Source organism: Saimiri boliviensis, chromosome 1 (genome assembly GCF_048565385.1).
Source record: "Saimiri boliviensis isolate mSaiBol1 chromosome 1, mSaiBol1.pri, whole genome shotgun sequence".
Classification (NCBI taxonomy): domain Eukaryota; kingdom Metazoa; phylum Chordata; class Mammalia; order Primates; family Cebidae; genus Saimiri; species Saimiri boliviensis.
In genome coordinates this window covers 186,609,420-186,627,520 of record NC_133449.1, presented here as the reverse complement: position 1 = coordinate 186,627,520, position 18,101 = coordinate 186,609,420, and the positions used below count along the sequence as shown (strand labels likewise).

Below are 18,101 nucleotides of genomic sequence, written 5' to 3'. Positions count from 1 at the left end.
AATGCTAACAAATAAGGCTGTTATTCACGCAACTGTATTAATAATCACCCTGAACATCAATAGTTTAAATGCACCAGTTACAAAACAGATTGTCAGAGTGGATCAAAAAACAAGATCCAACTACATGTTATCTACAAGAAACACACTTTAAATACAGAAAAACAAACATAGATGAAAAGCTATACTAATCAAAAGTAAGTGGTAGTAGTTATATTAATTTCAGATAGAACAGACTTCAGAACCCAAGAAAGTTAATAGGGAAAGGAGGAATATTACATGATGATAAAGGGGTCAATTCTCCAAGAACACAAAATAATTTTTAATGTCAATGCACCTAACAGAGTATCAAAATACATGCAGCAAAAACTGATAGAACTGCAAGGAGAAACAGTTGAATCCAACTTGGAGACTTTAACACACACTGTCAAAAATGGACAGATCCAGCAGGCAGAAAATCATTAAGGACATAGCTGAACTCAACATTATCAATGAACTGATGCAATGGACATCTACAGACCACTTCAAACAACAGCAGCAGAATACACGTTCTTCTCAAGCTTACATAGAAAGTTCACCAACACAGAACAATTCTGGACCATAAAACACACCCTAACAAATTTAAGAACAGTAATCATGTCTGCTCTCAGACTACATAAACCAGAAATCAGTAACAGAGATAGCTGGAAAATCCCCAAATACTTGGAGATTAAACAACATACTTTTAAATAACACATGGGTTAAAAAGAAATCTCGAGAAATTAAAAGTATCTTGAACTAAATGAAAATCAAAACACAACAAAAATTGTGAGATGCAATGAAAGCAGTGCTTAGAGAAAGATTTATAGCATTAAATGCATATGTTTATTAGAAGAGAAGATGTAAAAATCAAACACTTAAGCTTCTACCTTGGGAAACCAGAAAAAGAAGAGCAATGTAGGTCCAAAGTAAGCAGAAAAGAATGATAAAAATTAGGGCAAATCAATGAAACTTAAGACAGGAAATCAATAGAGAAAAATTAACAAAATCAAAAGCTGGTTCTCTGAAAAAAATAAATAAAATCAATAAGCCTCTAGCCAGGCTCAATAATAAAAAAAGAAAAAAGAAAGGATACTAATTACCAATATCAAAAATGAAAGATGGGATCACTACAGAGCTTATGGATATTAAAATAATAAAGAAATACTATGAACAAGTCTATGCCCACAAGTTTGATAATCTAGATGAAACAGACCAATTCCTTGAAAGATGTAATATGCCAAAACTCGCACAAGAGGAATTAGACAATCCGAATAGGGCTATATCTATTAGAGAAATCGAGTCAATAATCAATACCTTCCCAAACCGAAAACACCAGGTCTAGATGTGTTGTTCACTGGTGAATTTCACCAAGCATTTAAGGAAGTTACACCAATTCTCTATAGTCCCTTCCAGAAGATAGAAACAAAGAATACTTCCTAACTCACTCTATGAGGCCAACGTCATCCTAATACCAAAATCAAAGACATTACAATAAAGAAAATAAAACAAACAAAAAACACAGATCAATATCTCTCATGAACACAAATCCAAAAATCTTCAACAAAATATTAGCAAATTAAATCCAACTGTGTGTAAAAAAAATTACAGGTCAGGCACGGTGACTCACACCTGTAATTTCGGCACTTTGGGAGGCTGAGGTGGGAGGATCACTTGAGCCCAGGAGTTCAAGACCAGTCTGGGCAACATGGGCAAACCCCATCCCTATAAAAAGGTTTTAAAAAATCAAAAAATTATACACCATGACCAAGTGGGATTTATCGCAGTATATAAGGCTGGTTTAATGTTCAAAAATCAATTAATGTAATCCATCACATCAACAACCTAATGAAGAAAAAAAAATCACATAATCTTATCAATAGATACAGAAAAAGTATTTGACAAAATCCATTGTCTATTAATGATAAAAACTCTCAATAAACCAGAATTACAAGGAAACTTCCTCAACTTAATAAAGAATACTTAAAAACCTACAGCTAACATTGTACTTAATGGTGAAAAACCTGAAGGATTCAAGAGCAGGTACAAGACAAGGATGTCCCTTCTCAACACTCCTTTTCAACATCATACTTACAGACTTACTCATGCAAAAGAAAAGAAAAGAAAAAGTATACAGATTAGGAAAGAAGAAATATAATTGTCTTTGTTCACAGAGAACATGATTATGTAAAAAATCTGTGGAAAGAATCAACAACAACAAAAAAAGAATTTAAGAAAAGGCCAGGTGTGGTGGCTCGTGCCTGTAATCCCAGAACTTTGGGAGGCCAAGGTGGGTGCATCAGCTGAGATCAGTAGGTTGAGACCAGCCTGGCAAACGTAGTGAAAGCTTTTCTCTCCTAAAATACAAAAAATTAGCTGAGAATGGCGGCATGCACCTGTAGTGCCAGCTACTTGGGAGGCTGAGGCAGGAGAACATTTGAACCTAGGAGGCGGAGGTTGAGCAGAGCTGAGATCATGCCACTGCACTCCAGCCTGGGTGACAGAGACCCTTTCTCAAAAAATAAAACAAAACCACACAAGTGATTATAGCAAGGTTACAAGATTAACACACAAAAGTCAACAGCTTTCTTACATACCAGCAATGAACAAATAAAATTTACACGAACACTCCCAAAAAATAAACTACTTAGATATAAATTTAACAAAATATGTAAGACCCCATAGAAGAAAACTATAAAACTCCAATAAAAGAAATCGAATAACTAAATAAACGGAGATAATGCATGTTCACAAGGATTCAACACAATCCCAATAAAAACCCCAGCAAATTATTTTGTAGATACTGACAAACTAATTCTTAAATTTATATGGAGAAGCAAAAGAACCAGAACAGCCAATTCAATATTGAAGAAAATAATAGAGTCAGAGACTGACAGTGACTTCAAGTCTTACTTGAAGCTACAGTAGTCAAGACAGTGTTGCATTGACAAACAGATAAATAGATCAATGGAACATAATAGAGAGACCAGAAATAGAATCACATAAGTATAGTACAGTCAACTGACCCCTGACAAAGGAGCAAAGGCAATGCAATGAAATAAAGAAAGTCTTTTCAACAAATGGTGCTGGAACTACTGGACATCTACATGCAAAAAGTAACTCTAGACATAGACCTTACAACCTTTCCAAAAATTAACTCAGAATGTATTACAGACCTAAATGTGAACTGCAAAACTATAAAAGTCCTAGATGATAACAAAAGAGAAACCTAGATGGCCTTGGGTGGTGGCAACAATTTTTCAAATACACCTGCAAAGGCACAATCCATGAATGAAACAACTGATAAGCTGGACTTCATTAAAATGTAAAACTTCTGCTATGGGAAAGACAATGTCAAGAGAATGAGAAGATAAACCACATATTGGGAAAAAATAAAATAATAAAAAATAACTAATAATAAAAAAATACATATCTGATAAAGGACTATTATCCAAAATATTCAAAGAACTCTTAAAATTCAATAAGAAAATGAACAACCCAATCAAAAAATGAGCCAAAGACCTGAGTGGACACCTCAAAGAAGACATACACATGGTAGGTAAGCATATGTGAATATGCTCAACATCCTATATCACTGAGGAAATGCAAACTAAAACAATAAAGCAGTACTATGATATACCTAGTAGAATGGCCAAAATTCAAAACACTACCACCACCAAATTCTGGTAAGACTATGGAGCAACAGAATCTCATTCACTGCTGGTGGGAATGCCAAATAGCACAGCCACTTTGGAAGATAGTGTGGATATTTCTTACAGAACTAAACATACTCTTACCAGATGATACAATTGCAAGCCTGGATATTTACCCAAATGAACCGAAAACTTCTGTCCACACAAAAACCTGCACACAGATGTTTACAGCAGTTTACAGCAGCTTTATTCATAATTGCCTAAAGTTAGAAGCAACCAAGATGTCCCTTAGCAGCTGAGTGGAAAAATAAGCTGTGATATATTCAAACAATTGAATATTACTCAGCACTCAAAAGAAATGAGCTATCAAGCCATGCAAAGACACAAAGTAATCTTACATACACTTATGACTAAGGGAAAGAAACCAATCTGAAAAAGCCTACATACTATATTATCCCAACTATATGACATTCTGGAAAAAGCAAAACTATGGAGATAGTAAAAAAGATCAATAGTTGCCAAGGGGCTAGAAGCACAGAGGGATGAATAGGTGGAGCACAGATGAGTTTTAGGGTAGTGAAACTATTCTGTGTGATACTACAATAATGGATACAAATTATTTACATTTGTGAAAACCCACAGAATGTACAACACCAAGAGAGAACCCTAATGTAAAGTGTGGACCTCGGGTGACACTGATATGAATGATACGACATGTTCATGCATTGTAATATCACAACTCTGCTGTGGCATGTTGATAGCAAGAGAGGCTGCAAGTATGTGGGGACAGGGAGTATACAGGAGAACTCTCAGTACTCTCTGCTCAATTTTACGGTGAAACTAAAACTGCTCTAAAAAATAAAGTTTATTAATTAAAAAAGAAAAAACATAATGGTTTTGTTAAACTACAGTTGAGTTACTAACTAGATAGCAGCATGACTATTTTGGGCTTTCCTGGACTCATCCAAGGAAGAGAATTGTCCTAAGTAGCAAATTTGTAAAACAATACAAAGCTATGCTTTGTTCTATTACATATCAAATAAGGAAAAACTTCTGCTATTTCTAAGATTTGTAAATAAGAGCTAAGAGCTAAGAGCAACAAGTGCTACATGTGTAAAAATGTCATATTTGTCTGATGCACAGTTTATACCCTGCATATATCTCCCTATAACACTACCTCTACCTAAAGCTCTAGTCCAAAGACCGAACTTCTCAGAGAACGTTTTTGGAGATGATGCACAAACCTTTTCCATCTCGAGGGGGAGCTCCCTTTGCTTTAAAGCTATCCACTGGTGCCTTTGTATCTGTTTCCAAAGCAGTGCTTATCTGTATCTCAGACTTGAATTTGGTGTATTTATTACTCAGCAACTGGTACCATTTTGGTGCCTAGAGAATAACAAAATAACAAAATACCTAATAGTTAATAGGGGGAAAAATGTATTGGGAAATGCTATATGATTCTAAATAAATTTCCTGTAGTTTTTCAGTACTTTATCCTCTTTAAAATTTGTTTTTTCACATTTTTCTCAAAACAAATTAATACTGCTTAGGAAGCCATCAACTGAATTTCCCTCTGGAAAAACTACATAGAAGTTTAGATTGTTTTCTTTGCTTGTCTTCTTATGCTTCAAGAGGTAAAATATTAAAAGGAAGAAAACATACTTCTTTCTACCTTTCACCTTATACCCCCAATCTCACTTCATCCCTTAAACAAAAAAAACTACCAATTTTCTGCTTCTCTATCTTCTCACATTTTTAAGTTATACCTTTTCCTTTTCTTTCTGCCATAGATCTACTTCGTTCTACTTATATCAATAAGCAAAGGAAAATCTTGGATGGATGGCTCATGGCTATAAGCCCAACACTTTGGAAGGCCAAGGTAGGCAGATTACTTGAGTCCCGGAGTTCAAGACCAGCCTGGGCAACATAGCAAAACTCCATCTGTCTCTACTAAAAATACAAAAAATTAGTCAGGCATGGTGGTGCATGCCTGTAATCCCAGCTACCTAGGAGGCGGAGATGGGAGGACTGCTTGAGCCGGAAAAATTGAAGCTGCAGTGAGCCATAATGGTACCACTGCACTCCAGTCTGAGCAACAGAAGTGAGACCCTGCCTAAAAAAAAAAATAAAAAAAAAAAAAACAGAAAGAAAAGAAAAAAGAAAAGAAAATCTTATTAGTGTTAACAAAAAGCATTAACAAAATACTAAATGGTGGAGTGGCTGATTACGAACCCCAGGTACTTAACCAATATTGAAACAAAAGCCTTCTTACAGAATGAAGCATCCTAAATTATTTGAATATTCTCACTAGAGCAACCTCAGAAATTCTAGTATTCAAGACTACCTGAAAAATATCCTGGTACATGTATCATCTGTGCAGGAACCACTGGTCAGTGGGAACACCATTTCAATACACGGAAACAGCATTTTGTACTCTGATAATTTGTTATATAGATATAGTAAATGGTGCTTATATTGTCTTTGTTGTATAAAGACATAAGAAATGGTGCTTATACTGCTATTTTATATTCAAGTCAGGTTTGGTAAGTAAAATAGAATTAGGTAGGCCATAGATTTAAATAAAAATCACCGTAATTTTTAAACATAAAAATGCATAATATAGTTGGTTGTGGTATTTCTGATGACAAATATGTTATAATTTTCAATATAAGCCTGAAAGAAAGATTTCCAGCTACTGAGAGAATTCATGACTTTCTCTGTTATATAACTGAGAAAAATAAATCTGGATTTTTTTGTGTGTTTATATTAATTTACAGAAAATCAATTTATTTTGAACTTCAAATATTGTACTATCCAATTTCAAATATTTATGCTGGCAAACAGGAGAGAATAGGCAATACGGCATTTGGTTTAAATAACTGAGCCATTTCTCCCTAACTTGGATTACAAATATGTTGACAAACTGTCCTAAAGCACTAAACAAGGTGACAAAGAATGGCAAGAGTATTTGCAGACATGATCTCATCCTTCAGATACTATCCTCTTAAAAGGATTTACCTTCTCTGCAACTAAACTGACTGCAGAAGTGTTTTCCAGACACTTGCACGTTATGAGAGAAGGTGGTTAAGAAAAACATCAGGGCCCAATCAAAGGGAAAACTAAAGAAGGAAAAACCTTTTCAGGATAAGATCTAGGGGCAGAGAGGTAACGAGTACCCAAGGATGGGGGTAAAACAAGTCCTCTTTTTAAGCATTTTAAAATGTCAGTTTCTTTTAAATTATTCCAACTTTGGGTTAGGCTGACTAATCAATGCTACCAGCAGCGAAAATGTTAGTAGGAGATAAATTTTTCTTCACAGAATCCCAATTTAAGATTCAAATCAAGAAAAAAGTTTAAAATAAAAGATATTGTTTTAATTTTTTTTCTTTTTTCCATAAGAAAATTATGACTCAAGACATTCAGAAAAACTGCAAGGGAGACTTCTAAAGTCAGTCACATACAAAAGTGTCAGAGGACACTTAAAAAGCCCTAAGCAGTAGCAGGTTAAATAATAAAAGTCGCTATCACAGGAATCAGGATTCTGAGTTCTTTTCTTTGAGAGTGGGGGCGCAGAGAGGTACTCGTTAGATAACTTCAAGTGTGTTTCAGTAAGTTCACTTGCTCTGACGGCTATGCAAGGAGCAGGAAGCAGGGAAACCAATAAGAAGCTATTATGATAGCCAAGGTAAGAAACAATAGCAGCTGAGGTTGGAGTGGCAGCAGTGAAAACCAGAATAGCATATGGATTGGGAGGGAAAAAAAAAACTGGAACAGGTGGTCATGGAGGAGGGAAAAGGAAAAATGTTAAGGAAGACTTCTGTTATTTCTAACTTGTGTAGCTGAAAGGAGAATGGTGACAATTCACTAAAGCAAGGAACACTGGAAGAGGACGGACCACCTTTAAAAGGAAAGCTCAGGGGTTAGGCATGTTAAGCTTCAAGTAATAGCAACTTGGATACAAGTTCAGAGATTTTTTTTTGAAAAAGACAGTTCTTGGTCAAGGAAATGATTAAAATGCTGAGATTTTCTAAATCAAATTAAACTGAAACATAAGAACTGCTATATTGGCCAGGTACAGTGGCTCACGCCTGTAATCCCAGCACTTTGAGAGGCCAAGGTGGGCAAATCACCTGAGGTCAGAAGTTTGAAAACAGCCTGGCCAACATGGCAAAACCCCATCCCTACTAAAAATACAAAAATTAGCCAGGCCTGGTGGTGACTGCCCATAATCCCAGCTACTCGGGAGGCTGAGGCAGGAAGAATTCCTTGAACCTAGTAAGTGAAGGTTGCAGTAAGCCAAGATCGCACTACTGCACTCTAGCCTGGGTGACAGCGAGACCGTCTCAAAAACAAAAAAAAAGAACTGCCCATATTGGCTCAAGCCTATGATTGATCAGTATTCATGTCCTTTTCATCAATCTGATATCTACTGAAAATAATCAACTAACATAATCACTAGCAAAACATCAAAAGGGCAATACCTGCTTTGTTTCTTGAGCAGTTCTTAAATCCAGAATGATGTAACCTATGGTTTCCTTGGCTGATGTTACAGAATCCAAGGCAAAACACTGGAGTTTGATAGGAGTACGCTGTAGCCTGTAACAAAACATGTGATAAATAAAATGGCTTTTGCTTAATAACTAAACTTTCTGTTAACTTTGAAAATATTGTCCATTATCAAGATACTTATAATTCTGTTAAACTATATTTTATATCATCTAAAAAACTCAACAGGCAAGAACTATTAATTATATCTACAAACCTCTACATCAACTAAATAATATACAAAACATATAAAAATCTTTTACATTCTTTCATCTAAGAAGCCATCATGTAGGTCAATGTTTCTCAAGCTTCTGTAATGTATAAAACTTTCTAAAAGTAAAAAATTACCATGAACTCTCAGGACCTATTTTATTTTACACTGTAACAAATATAGAATTACAAATATACATACATGCTTACAGCTCTTTTGTAGCTAAAAAAACAGAAATTAAATATAAATTATTAAAAATTAAATAATACAACGCATGACCATGTTCTGTAAGCACAATACTGGCTTGCATAGCATGAGTTCTGTTTTAGCTGGGAACCCCTAAACCGCCTCATGCATTAAGCTGAATAGATTTTGCCAGTGCTTTTAACTAGTGGATTACAGAACTGCACTTAGCACAAAATCATCACTTAGAAACTCGATTTATCTGTATTTTCTCAGCCTACAACAATCAGAGCGGTGCTAACCTGGCACTAACACAATGGAAGCCCTAACAGCTCATAGCAGGACTCCATTCCAGACACGACTGAAAGGAAATCCAACATTGATATTCTCCAAGAATGCAATACTTCTTCAAATAAATCCATGGACTAATCTAGCAATAGAAGGAAATAGATTTTTCCTTGTTTTCCATTTTTAGCTTTCCATTTTGATTTAGTCTAGTACTCAGAACAAGCAAGTATTAAAGTGGTAACATGTTTCCCAGAAGAAAATATATTTTCAATCCTTTAATAAATCAGATTATTGCTTTTATTGTTCTTGCCTGCTTCTAGTCATAGAGGACACAAAATATATACAACTTTAGTCTATTTTATATACTAATAAAGTGTTTTTGTTTAAAATCAAATTAAATTAATTAGAAAAAATCCCTGATATAATTACTTTCATAACTTTTCACTAGATACCCCTTCTGTTAATTTACTTATTGTATATTTACTAGGCAAGCCAGGTAAATATACAATAAGTAAATTAACAGAAATTACAATGAATTCCAACCATACTTAATACTGAATAGGTATCATCAAGGTATTTCTAGACTATCTACTGTCTCACACATGAGAGAAAAAAAAAAAAACCAAAACAAAAAACCCAAACAGCTCAGTGTAAGTGTAGTAGAAAAGCTTAGGCTCTGAAGCTGGACTGGCTGGGCTCTACCACTACCAAGCTAACAGACTTAAAGCAAGTTATTAATGCTTAATATCTCAGGCATTGGTTTCCTCATCTGTAATATGGGGGAATAAAAATACCAACTTCACAGTGTTGTTCCGATATGTAACTGTTATTATTGCAGTTATTATTATTAGTTGTTGTTTTTTTTTTTTTTTTACCACATCCAACTTTTCTTTATTCTTGAGAAAAAAAAGTCCAAGATCAAAGGAAAGCACCTGTTTTTAGTTAAACCCTAGTATCTTTCTCAGGGCTTACTGCAGTCTGGCCATATGTCAAGCAGGTCTGTCCAATGGCTTCGAACACAGACTTTTGCACGGAAATTTTAAAAACATTACTTGTTTTTTTTTTTAATATCGTCATTATTAAAAATAACAGACGATTTAAAAATTTTCTGTCACATTAAAAAACACTCAATAATTATAATTATTACTAAAATGTGAGATATAAAATTATAAGTTGAACATTCCTAATTTGAAATGCTCCAAATTATAAAATGTTGAGTGCTGACATCATGCCACTGACGGAAAATTCCACACACAAGCATTTAACATATACTTCATTTCATGAAAAAATGTATTTAAAATATTATATAAAACTACCTTTAGCCTATGTGTATAATGTAAAACAAATAAATTTCATGTCTAGACTTGGGTCCCATCCCCAAGCCATTTTATTTTGTATATGCAGATATTCTAAAATCTGAAACACTCCCGGTCCCAAATAATTTAGAAAAGGGATATTCAATCTGTATTTATTTATAACAGCCCAAAAAATAAGAAACCAATCAAGAAGCTACTATAAAATGAAAATGATAATCACCTGTGCTGATGAAGTGCTTTCCTGTCAATTTCCCAGGCTAACTCAGTAGCAAATTCTGGCTGGTCAGTGTGGTCCACAGGATCAGTAGCCAACTGTTCTCCATCAAACTTTGCTTCCACTACAAGCATGTGCTTTGGACGTTTGGGGAAATGGCGACCTGGAAAAACAAGACTATACAGATTAATCAAAAGTGTATAAAAATCAAACAGGATCATTTAGCATGTGTCTTTTGGTTTGTTTGGGTTTTTTTGGGATGGAGCATAATTCTGTTGCCCAGGCTGGAGACAGTGGCGCGATCTGGGCTCACTGCAACCTCTGCCTCCCAGCTTCATGCGATTCTCCCACCTCCATGTGATTCTCCCACCTCAGCCTCCCTAGTAGCTGGGATTACAGACCCACGCCGCCACCACACCCAGCTAATTTTTGTATTTTTAATAGAGATGGGATTTCGCCATGCTGGAACTCCTGACCTCAGGTGATCTACCCGCCTCGGCCTCCGATAGTGATGGGATTACAGGCATGAGCCAACACACCCAGCCTAGCATGTTTTTTAAAACTGGTATCTGTTAAGCACGGTTGACATGCATTCCATAAGCTACTTCACTAACATAGACCCACATATACCCCCACTTTCATAATTCATAAGAAACATGAATCAAATGGAAAGCTATATAGTGCTTCTCAAACAGTGTGCACATGAATCACCTAGGGATCTCGTTAAAATGCAGATTGTGACTCAGATTTAGGGTGGGCCTAAGATTCCACATTTCTAACAAGATCACAGGTTGTGTGAATGCTACCGTCCTTGGTTCACACTTTGAGTGGGAATGATCTCAACAACATCTGGAATTAAAGTATGTGATTACACAAATTTTAGATATTACTATAGCAGTATTTAATAGAGAGCAGTCATCTGAAGAGCTGGGAAATAAATTGGTAAAAACAAACTTGCCTGCATCTTAATTTTTCTGTTAACTCAGTTAAGACTACTTTCCAAATTAGCTAAAGAAAAATAGGCACATGGATTCCTTCATCCTATTCCCAAGGACAACGTTGTATACTATCAAGAAATATTCAAATATTCTTTCTACACGTCGCTTTTCATTTGTACTGCCAAACCCCATTTGTTCAATGTTTACTGAAGACACATTCAGAGTTAAGTACTGTATCAGATGGTAGGATGCAAAATGAGCAAAACAGAATACCTGCCCTCAAAAAACTGAGGGTCTAGTTAAGAGAAATAAACCAAGAAAACTGAAAACAGGAAGATAAAGAACATCAACAAAGAAGCACTAAGAATCTTGCACTGAGTCAACTAGTCCTCCTGTTTATAAATCTGGTAAGGTGGATCTTAGTGAAGGGCATTTTATCCACCGACTAAGTAAGCAAATCCCTGCTGCTACTCACTGCATCGCTCGCTCTCAGGACCTCACACAGGACTTCACACATCGCATCACTCTCCCTCTCAGGACCTCATTTTCTGGGGCTCCAAAAGATACCTAGCTTCCCCAAATGAATGTCATATATGTCAAATAACCTATATTTTCCACATTATAATAACTAACAGCTTCCAACAGGCTTGAGAACAGAGGATGTGAAGTGGAACAAACAGGTGCCCGCCTCACTGTGGACAATGATACAGTGAGAACAGAAACTGTCTTTTTCATCCTTGGAATCTAGTACACAGCCCAAATTTTGTTCATGGCAAAAGCTTAACCATTTTCTTTTGAATAAATGGCATGTCTAAAAGTGTAGTTAAGAAATTGCAAGTAACTCAATATAGCTGAAAGGCTGGGAAGAATACATGAGGGGAGAAGAGACTAAAAAGGTAGGCAAAGAGGTCTATCACAAAGGGCCATGTATGCCATTCTAAGAAATACAGACATTACCCTTTAGGATACTGAAGGACTTTAAGAAAATCAGTTTGCATTTCAGAAAGATTATCCCCAGTTAGTTATGGAGGCAGTCTAGATACTTCTGGAAAGGAAGAAAACATTTAAGAATCAGACTACCGAAAAGATTGTTACAAAAAATTAGGTGGATAATGAGGGCCCCAAACCAAGGCACTCACGATGAAAACTCATTTATTTAAAAACTTGTACACAGTATGTATGATTATTCAGAAAATAAAATCAATTATACTTGGTGACCATTTGGAAGTTAGAAATGGAGAATGAATCCAGGCTGAGGATGACTCCTAGGTTCTTGGCTTGAGGCAACAGCATGGTTATGATGAATGGAAATATAATACAAACAAAAGAGAAGAATAGTTTGGAGGGAGGACCACAGGCTTGTTTTGGGTATGTTTGTCATAACAACCTAACTGACATCCTTGACTCCAGGTTCTCTTCCCTGCACACTGCTACTAAACTGAACTCGAGAAAAGCATTCTCCTATCCTGGAATAAACGCTAACAACCTGTTTCTTGGAATGTTAATTCTAAACTGGCTTTCAAGATCCTCCAAGACCTTTTCGGTCTAGTTGTACAAGCTCATTTCTCACCATGGTATTTCTAAATATTCACCTTCCTCTGCCCTGGTCACCTTGCTGATCTTTCAATGTTCCACCTACCATGCTCACCCTGGCACAAACTACTTCGTTGGGAATTAAGCTGGTCAGAAAGACCTTGACTGCTAACCTTGTGAGTTTAAGTCTGAGGCTCTCACTGAAACTCTGTATTAGGAGTATTAACATACATCACACAGCTCTCCCAATTAGCTCTAACAGAGGCCTCTCTCATCACCTCATTTTCTGCTGCTCTAAAACTAGCTTTCCCATATGAATTCACTTATGTCCTGGGTTGTCAGACTGGCCTGGAGTGTCCAAACACCTAGAATTCTATTGTCACATATCTAAAGCGTATTACTCAAAGAACTTCAGCCATCCCGCCCACCCTATCCTCAAATCCGTATTTACAGTCCATATTACATATTGTAAATATGTATATTATACCTCAACATATAGTGTGTCCTGTGACCTCCCCAAGCGGGCAGGCCTCTACAACCTTGGAGGGAAAGGAGACATTTGTTTTCTCATAGCATGGTCAGTTTTAAGTCTAAAAACTGTTGTTAACCAAATTTTGAGGTTATTTCAGTTCTATGTTTTTAAACAGTAAGTAATCTAACAGTTAATAGTGCTCCAACTCTGTAGGGCTTCTGGTCAGTCAGTTCCAAAATTCAAAAATTAGGTTTACAATGTTTCCTTCGCTCTCACCCCTCACACACTGCCAGGCCTTTACAAAATACCCTCCCATGGGGGAAAAATGCAGCCAGTCCTCTGCTCTGGCTCCAGATGACTCCTTCTTAACATATTATTCGTAAACTGTCCTCAATTCACCTGTTATCTCCTATGCCCTCCACTTTCTTGCAAATCTGTTCTCCAACCATACTGAATTTAAGCAACATTTACTGAACGAATTTAATTAAGCAAGGCGAAACGTGTCTTGCTTTTTCCATACCTTAAGTGCTCTCTGTTCTTCCCTCTGCCTGGAATGTCCTTCCTTTTTTCACCCAACAAATTCGTAATCATCAGTAGGACCCCCAAAAATGTCACCTCCTCTGATGAACCTTCCCCACAGAGGTGGTCATTCATCAGGTCTTCCACATCCTGATTAATTATTTGCTGACACATTCTCCTTGCTAAATCCTTAGCTTTTTAGAACCAGGAATGTTTAATTCTTAAAATAAAACAGTGTCTTGACACTCAACGAGTTCCCAATAAACAAGCGTCCTTCATCCAAAACACACTTTTTAAGGAACGTATAATATGCCCTCTTAAGGACTGTAGTCCACTGAGTCCTCCACCAAGACGTGTAAAAAGAATGGCCTCCGCCCTCATTTCTGCAATTGCAGGAAACCTGTATTCAAGTCAAAGCTCTTACAAGTGATATTATTGGGAACCGCTGATCAGAACGCGCCTCCCAGGAACACGTTCAGCTCACACATAAAAGCCATCGACGTGCTGCTTCAGATGAAAATCGTTTTCTCCGGATTCTCTGCGGCTACGGCTAGTCACGCTAAATACCACTTATCCCTAATAGCTCTCACATCCCTGCAGAGATGTTTAAATCAATTGCCTAACAGACCTCACTACGTACAACTTTGACCAAGTCTGTGGGGACCCCGAAAGCACAGATGACAGGGTTCTTAGGGTAAACAAGCCCTCGGTCCCACGCTAAGCTTTTAAAACTCGGGAAGCAGCAGTTGCAAAAGCAAGCCTCAGGCCGCTCACCTTCTAGGATGGACACGACGATGAGCAGTTGGTCGGATTTGGAGACCATGGTTGCGATGGGCGGTCCGGGGACGAGGTCGGCTGGGGGGGAAGTGAGGTCCGGGTGAGTCGCGGGTAACCCGGGATCCCCGGCGGGACCCCCACTGCCCGCCCCCGGTCCCTGTCGCTGACGCCCGGACCCCGCTCCGCAGCCCGGTCCCACGGCCGCCAGCTGCAGCGCGCCTAGTTCCTCCGCCCCTGGCCGCCTGCCCAGACCCTAACCCTGCCCCGACGCAAGGAAAACTCCGCTCTGCAGCCCTGCCAGTCTGCAGGCAGAGACAAGCCCGCCGCCCGAGGACCTTTTGCCGCCTGCGCAGCCGCTTTTCAAACGCCTGGGCAGCCGCGGCGGCCGCAGCCGCGCCCAGCTTCCGCCTAGCAACCAGGCCCACAGGCCCAGTGCCCTGGGGAGGTTGGAGGACAAAGGGCGATAGAGACAGAGCAGTCAAGGCTAGAACGTCCGTCAGCAAGCTTCGCCTCCCGCCCTTTTACGCTCTGTTCCAGAGCCCTACGGAGGACGCGTTCATTACCTCACAGCGCCCTCTGCTAGCCGGACGGGGAGAGACGGGCGACTGAGTGTGGGACCAGTTGCGCAGGCGCACACTACTGCTGCAAAAGCTTCCTGAAGCCGCGTAGGCTTCAACGAGTGTGAGTGTAGCGTATTACCTGCATTGTGCCTCAGCCACAACCTGAGAGTTATATTCGCGGGAATTAAGAAAACAAAAAAACCCAGCTTAGTTGAGGTACCCAGTGTCAACACTGCTTAAAAATTAAATCACAGAAAAATAATGACTTAAATCTAAACTCTAAAGTCCCTAAATCGTGCTCACGCGGCACCTCTAATTACCGACCTTTGAAAACAAGTAGCGTCAATACGGTAATTACTGTACTTGCAGGAGCTGACGTAAACTCTCCGAGAATTTCCAGTACCTTAGAAATTCCCCGAAAATAGAAACATTGTCACGTGGGCAAGGAAATCTAAAGGTATAGGTTCTTCCGCCCCCAGATCACAAAGTAATTAGCAAAATGGAAACCAAAAATAAGGCATTGAGATGCTGTCTCCCGACATTTTCCCATTAACGTCTCCCAAATTCAGACCTAAGGAATGGTTCAAGACTCGTAAAGGGAACGGCCTCCTAAATACTTCTCAGATTGCAGTAAGCGTGTGTTCAAGTCAAGCACAAAGTTCTTTTGGAGGTTATCTAGCTCGAAACCTAAATAACCAAATTGGTTGGAGCGATTGCGGACACTATTAAGTTTGGAAATAATTCTGCTTCAGAAAAAAAAAGTAAATCATCGTAATAGAAAAAAAAATAAAGCTGTAGAGATAGTACTAGGTAGAGCACATGCAGTGTCAGTGGACAAACAAGTTCTGGCTTCTATTGCTTTCTTGTTTTGTAAATTTAGAAGTTATTTTGATAGGAAATGATATAATGTCTCGCTGTTTTCTTCTTTTATTGCTTTCTTGTTTTGTAAATTTAGAAGTTATTTCGAGAGGAAATATAATATCTCTGTTTTCTTCTATCGTTTTCTTGTCTTGTAAATTTAGAAGTTGAGAGCAAACAATACATTATCACTGTTGTTGTTTTCTTCTTCTCCTCCTCCTTCTTTCTGTTTCTTCTTTTTTCTCCCTTCTTTCTTCTCTCTTTGCTTTCTGCCCAAAAGAAAAGGAGGAGTATGTGGAGATTGGACTAATTACTTCTAAAGTCCTTTCAGGTCCCATCAGAGTCTTTCCTAAAATGAAGCACTATTCAATATAAAAGCAAAGAAATGACCTCCTTTGGATTCATCACTGAACAATGCATTATTTTGTGGAAGATGTCAAACATACTTTAAAGAAAGCCAAATGATATACCCCAGCTTCAGCAATTTCAACTTAAGACCAATCATCTTCATCTGCTGTTTATTTTGAAGGAAATTCCCAACATCACATCGATTCATCTCTTTGGATATGTACTTCTAAAAGATGAAGACTTTTTGGCCAGGTGTGATGGATCACGCCTGTAAATCCCAGCACTTTGAGAGGCCAGCTGAGGTGGGCAGATCACTTGAGTCAGAAGTTTGAGACCAGCCTGGCCAACATGGTGAAACTCCGACTCTACTAAAATTACAAAAATTAGCCAGGCATGGTAGCGTAAGCCTGAAGTCCCAGCTACTTGTGAGGCTGAAGCACAAGGAGATGGAGGCATAAGAATCACTTCAACCTGAAAGCAGAGGTTGCACTGAGCCAAGGTCATGCCACTGCACTCCAGCCTGGGCGACAGAGACTCAGTCTAAAAAAAAAAAAAAAAAAAAAAAAGGCAGAAAAACGGATAAAGACTTTTTAAAGAATCTTTAAAAATTAAATATTTAACCACAATCCCTTTATTAGACCTAATAATAATTTCTTAATACCATTAAATATACACTGTTCAAATTTCTCTGATTGTCTAATAGTTTTTTTCATTTGGTTTTTTCAAATCGGGATCCAAACAAGTTCCAAAATACAATGGTTGGTATGTCCGTTGTCTTTTTTAATGTATATGGTTAGGCTTTGTGCCTCTACCCAAGTCTCATCTTGAATTGTAATCCTCACAATTCCCATTTGTCAAGGGAGAGACCAGGTGAAGGTAATTGAATTATGGGAGTGGTTTTCCCCCATAGTGTTCTCCTAATAGTATGTGAGTTCTCAGAAGATCTGATGATTTTATTAAGGGCTTTTCCCCCTTTACTCACTCACTCTTCTTCCTGCTGCCTTGTAAGAAAGGTGCCTTGCTCCCCCTTTGCCTTTGCCGTGACTGTAAGTTTTTTGAGGCCTCCCCAGCCATGCTGAACTGAGTCAATTAAACCTCTTTCCTTTTAATTTTTTATTTATTTATATATATTTTTTGAGACAGAGTCTTGCTCGGTCACCAGGCGCCAGGCTGGAGTGCAGTGGCTGCAATCTCGGCTCACTGCAAACCTACACCTCCTGGATTCAAGCAATTCTCCCGCCTCAGCCTCCGGAGTAGCTGGGACTCCAGGTATGAACTACCACGCCCAGCTAATTTTTGTATTTTAGTACAGACAGGATATTGACCAGGATGGTCTTGATCTCTTGACCTCGTGATCCATCCGCCTCGGCTTCCCAAAGTGTTGGGATTACAGGCATGAGCCAACCTCTTTCCCTTTTAAATTACCCAGTCTCTGGCAGTTCTTTATAATAGTATGAAAACAGACTAACACAAGTACCCCAACCTACTTTTTTTTTTCCTTGAAATACTTTATTGAAGAAACTGGTCATGTCTATAGAGTTTGCCACAATCTAAATTATGTTGGTATAATACCAGTGTTGTGGTTTAACATATCCGCTGTTGAGAGATCTAATAAATATGTACACATTGACAACACTTAAAGATTAGGAAACAAATTAACAACAAGCAAAG

At 38.0% G+C, this 18,101-nt stretch overlaps 1 protein-coding gene across 5 annotated transcripts in view; it reads right to left on the bottom strand.

Annotated features, from left to right (window-relative positions):
• Nucleotides 1–15,106, bottom strand: part of CEP120 (centrosomal protein 120) — an 81,320-nt gene extending 66,214 nt beyond the window's left edge. The window contains exons 1-5 of one of the 5 annotated variants that reach the window (XM_074382102.1): nucleotides 15,000–15,106; nucleotides 14,662–14,742; nucleotides 10,432–10,588; nucleotides 8,150–8,264; nucleotides 4,913–5,054 (exon numbers count right to left, since the gene is read on the bottom strand). In XM_074382102.1, coding sequence (XP_074238203.1) covers nucleotides 4,913–5,054; nucleotides 8,150–8,264; nucleotides 10,432–10,588; nucleotides 14,662–14,710 — 463 coding nt within the window. In that variant the 5' untranslated portion in view covers nucleotides 14,711–14,742; nucleotides 15,000–15,106. The other 4 variants (XM_074382107.1, XM_074382100.1, XM_074382108.1 and 1 more) reach the window with 4 other exon arrangements.
• Between the last annotated feature and the right edge of the window lie 2,995 nt (nucleotides 15,107–18,101).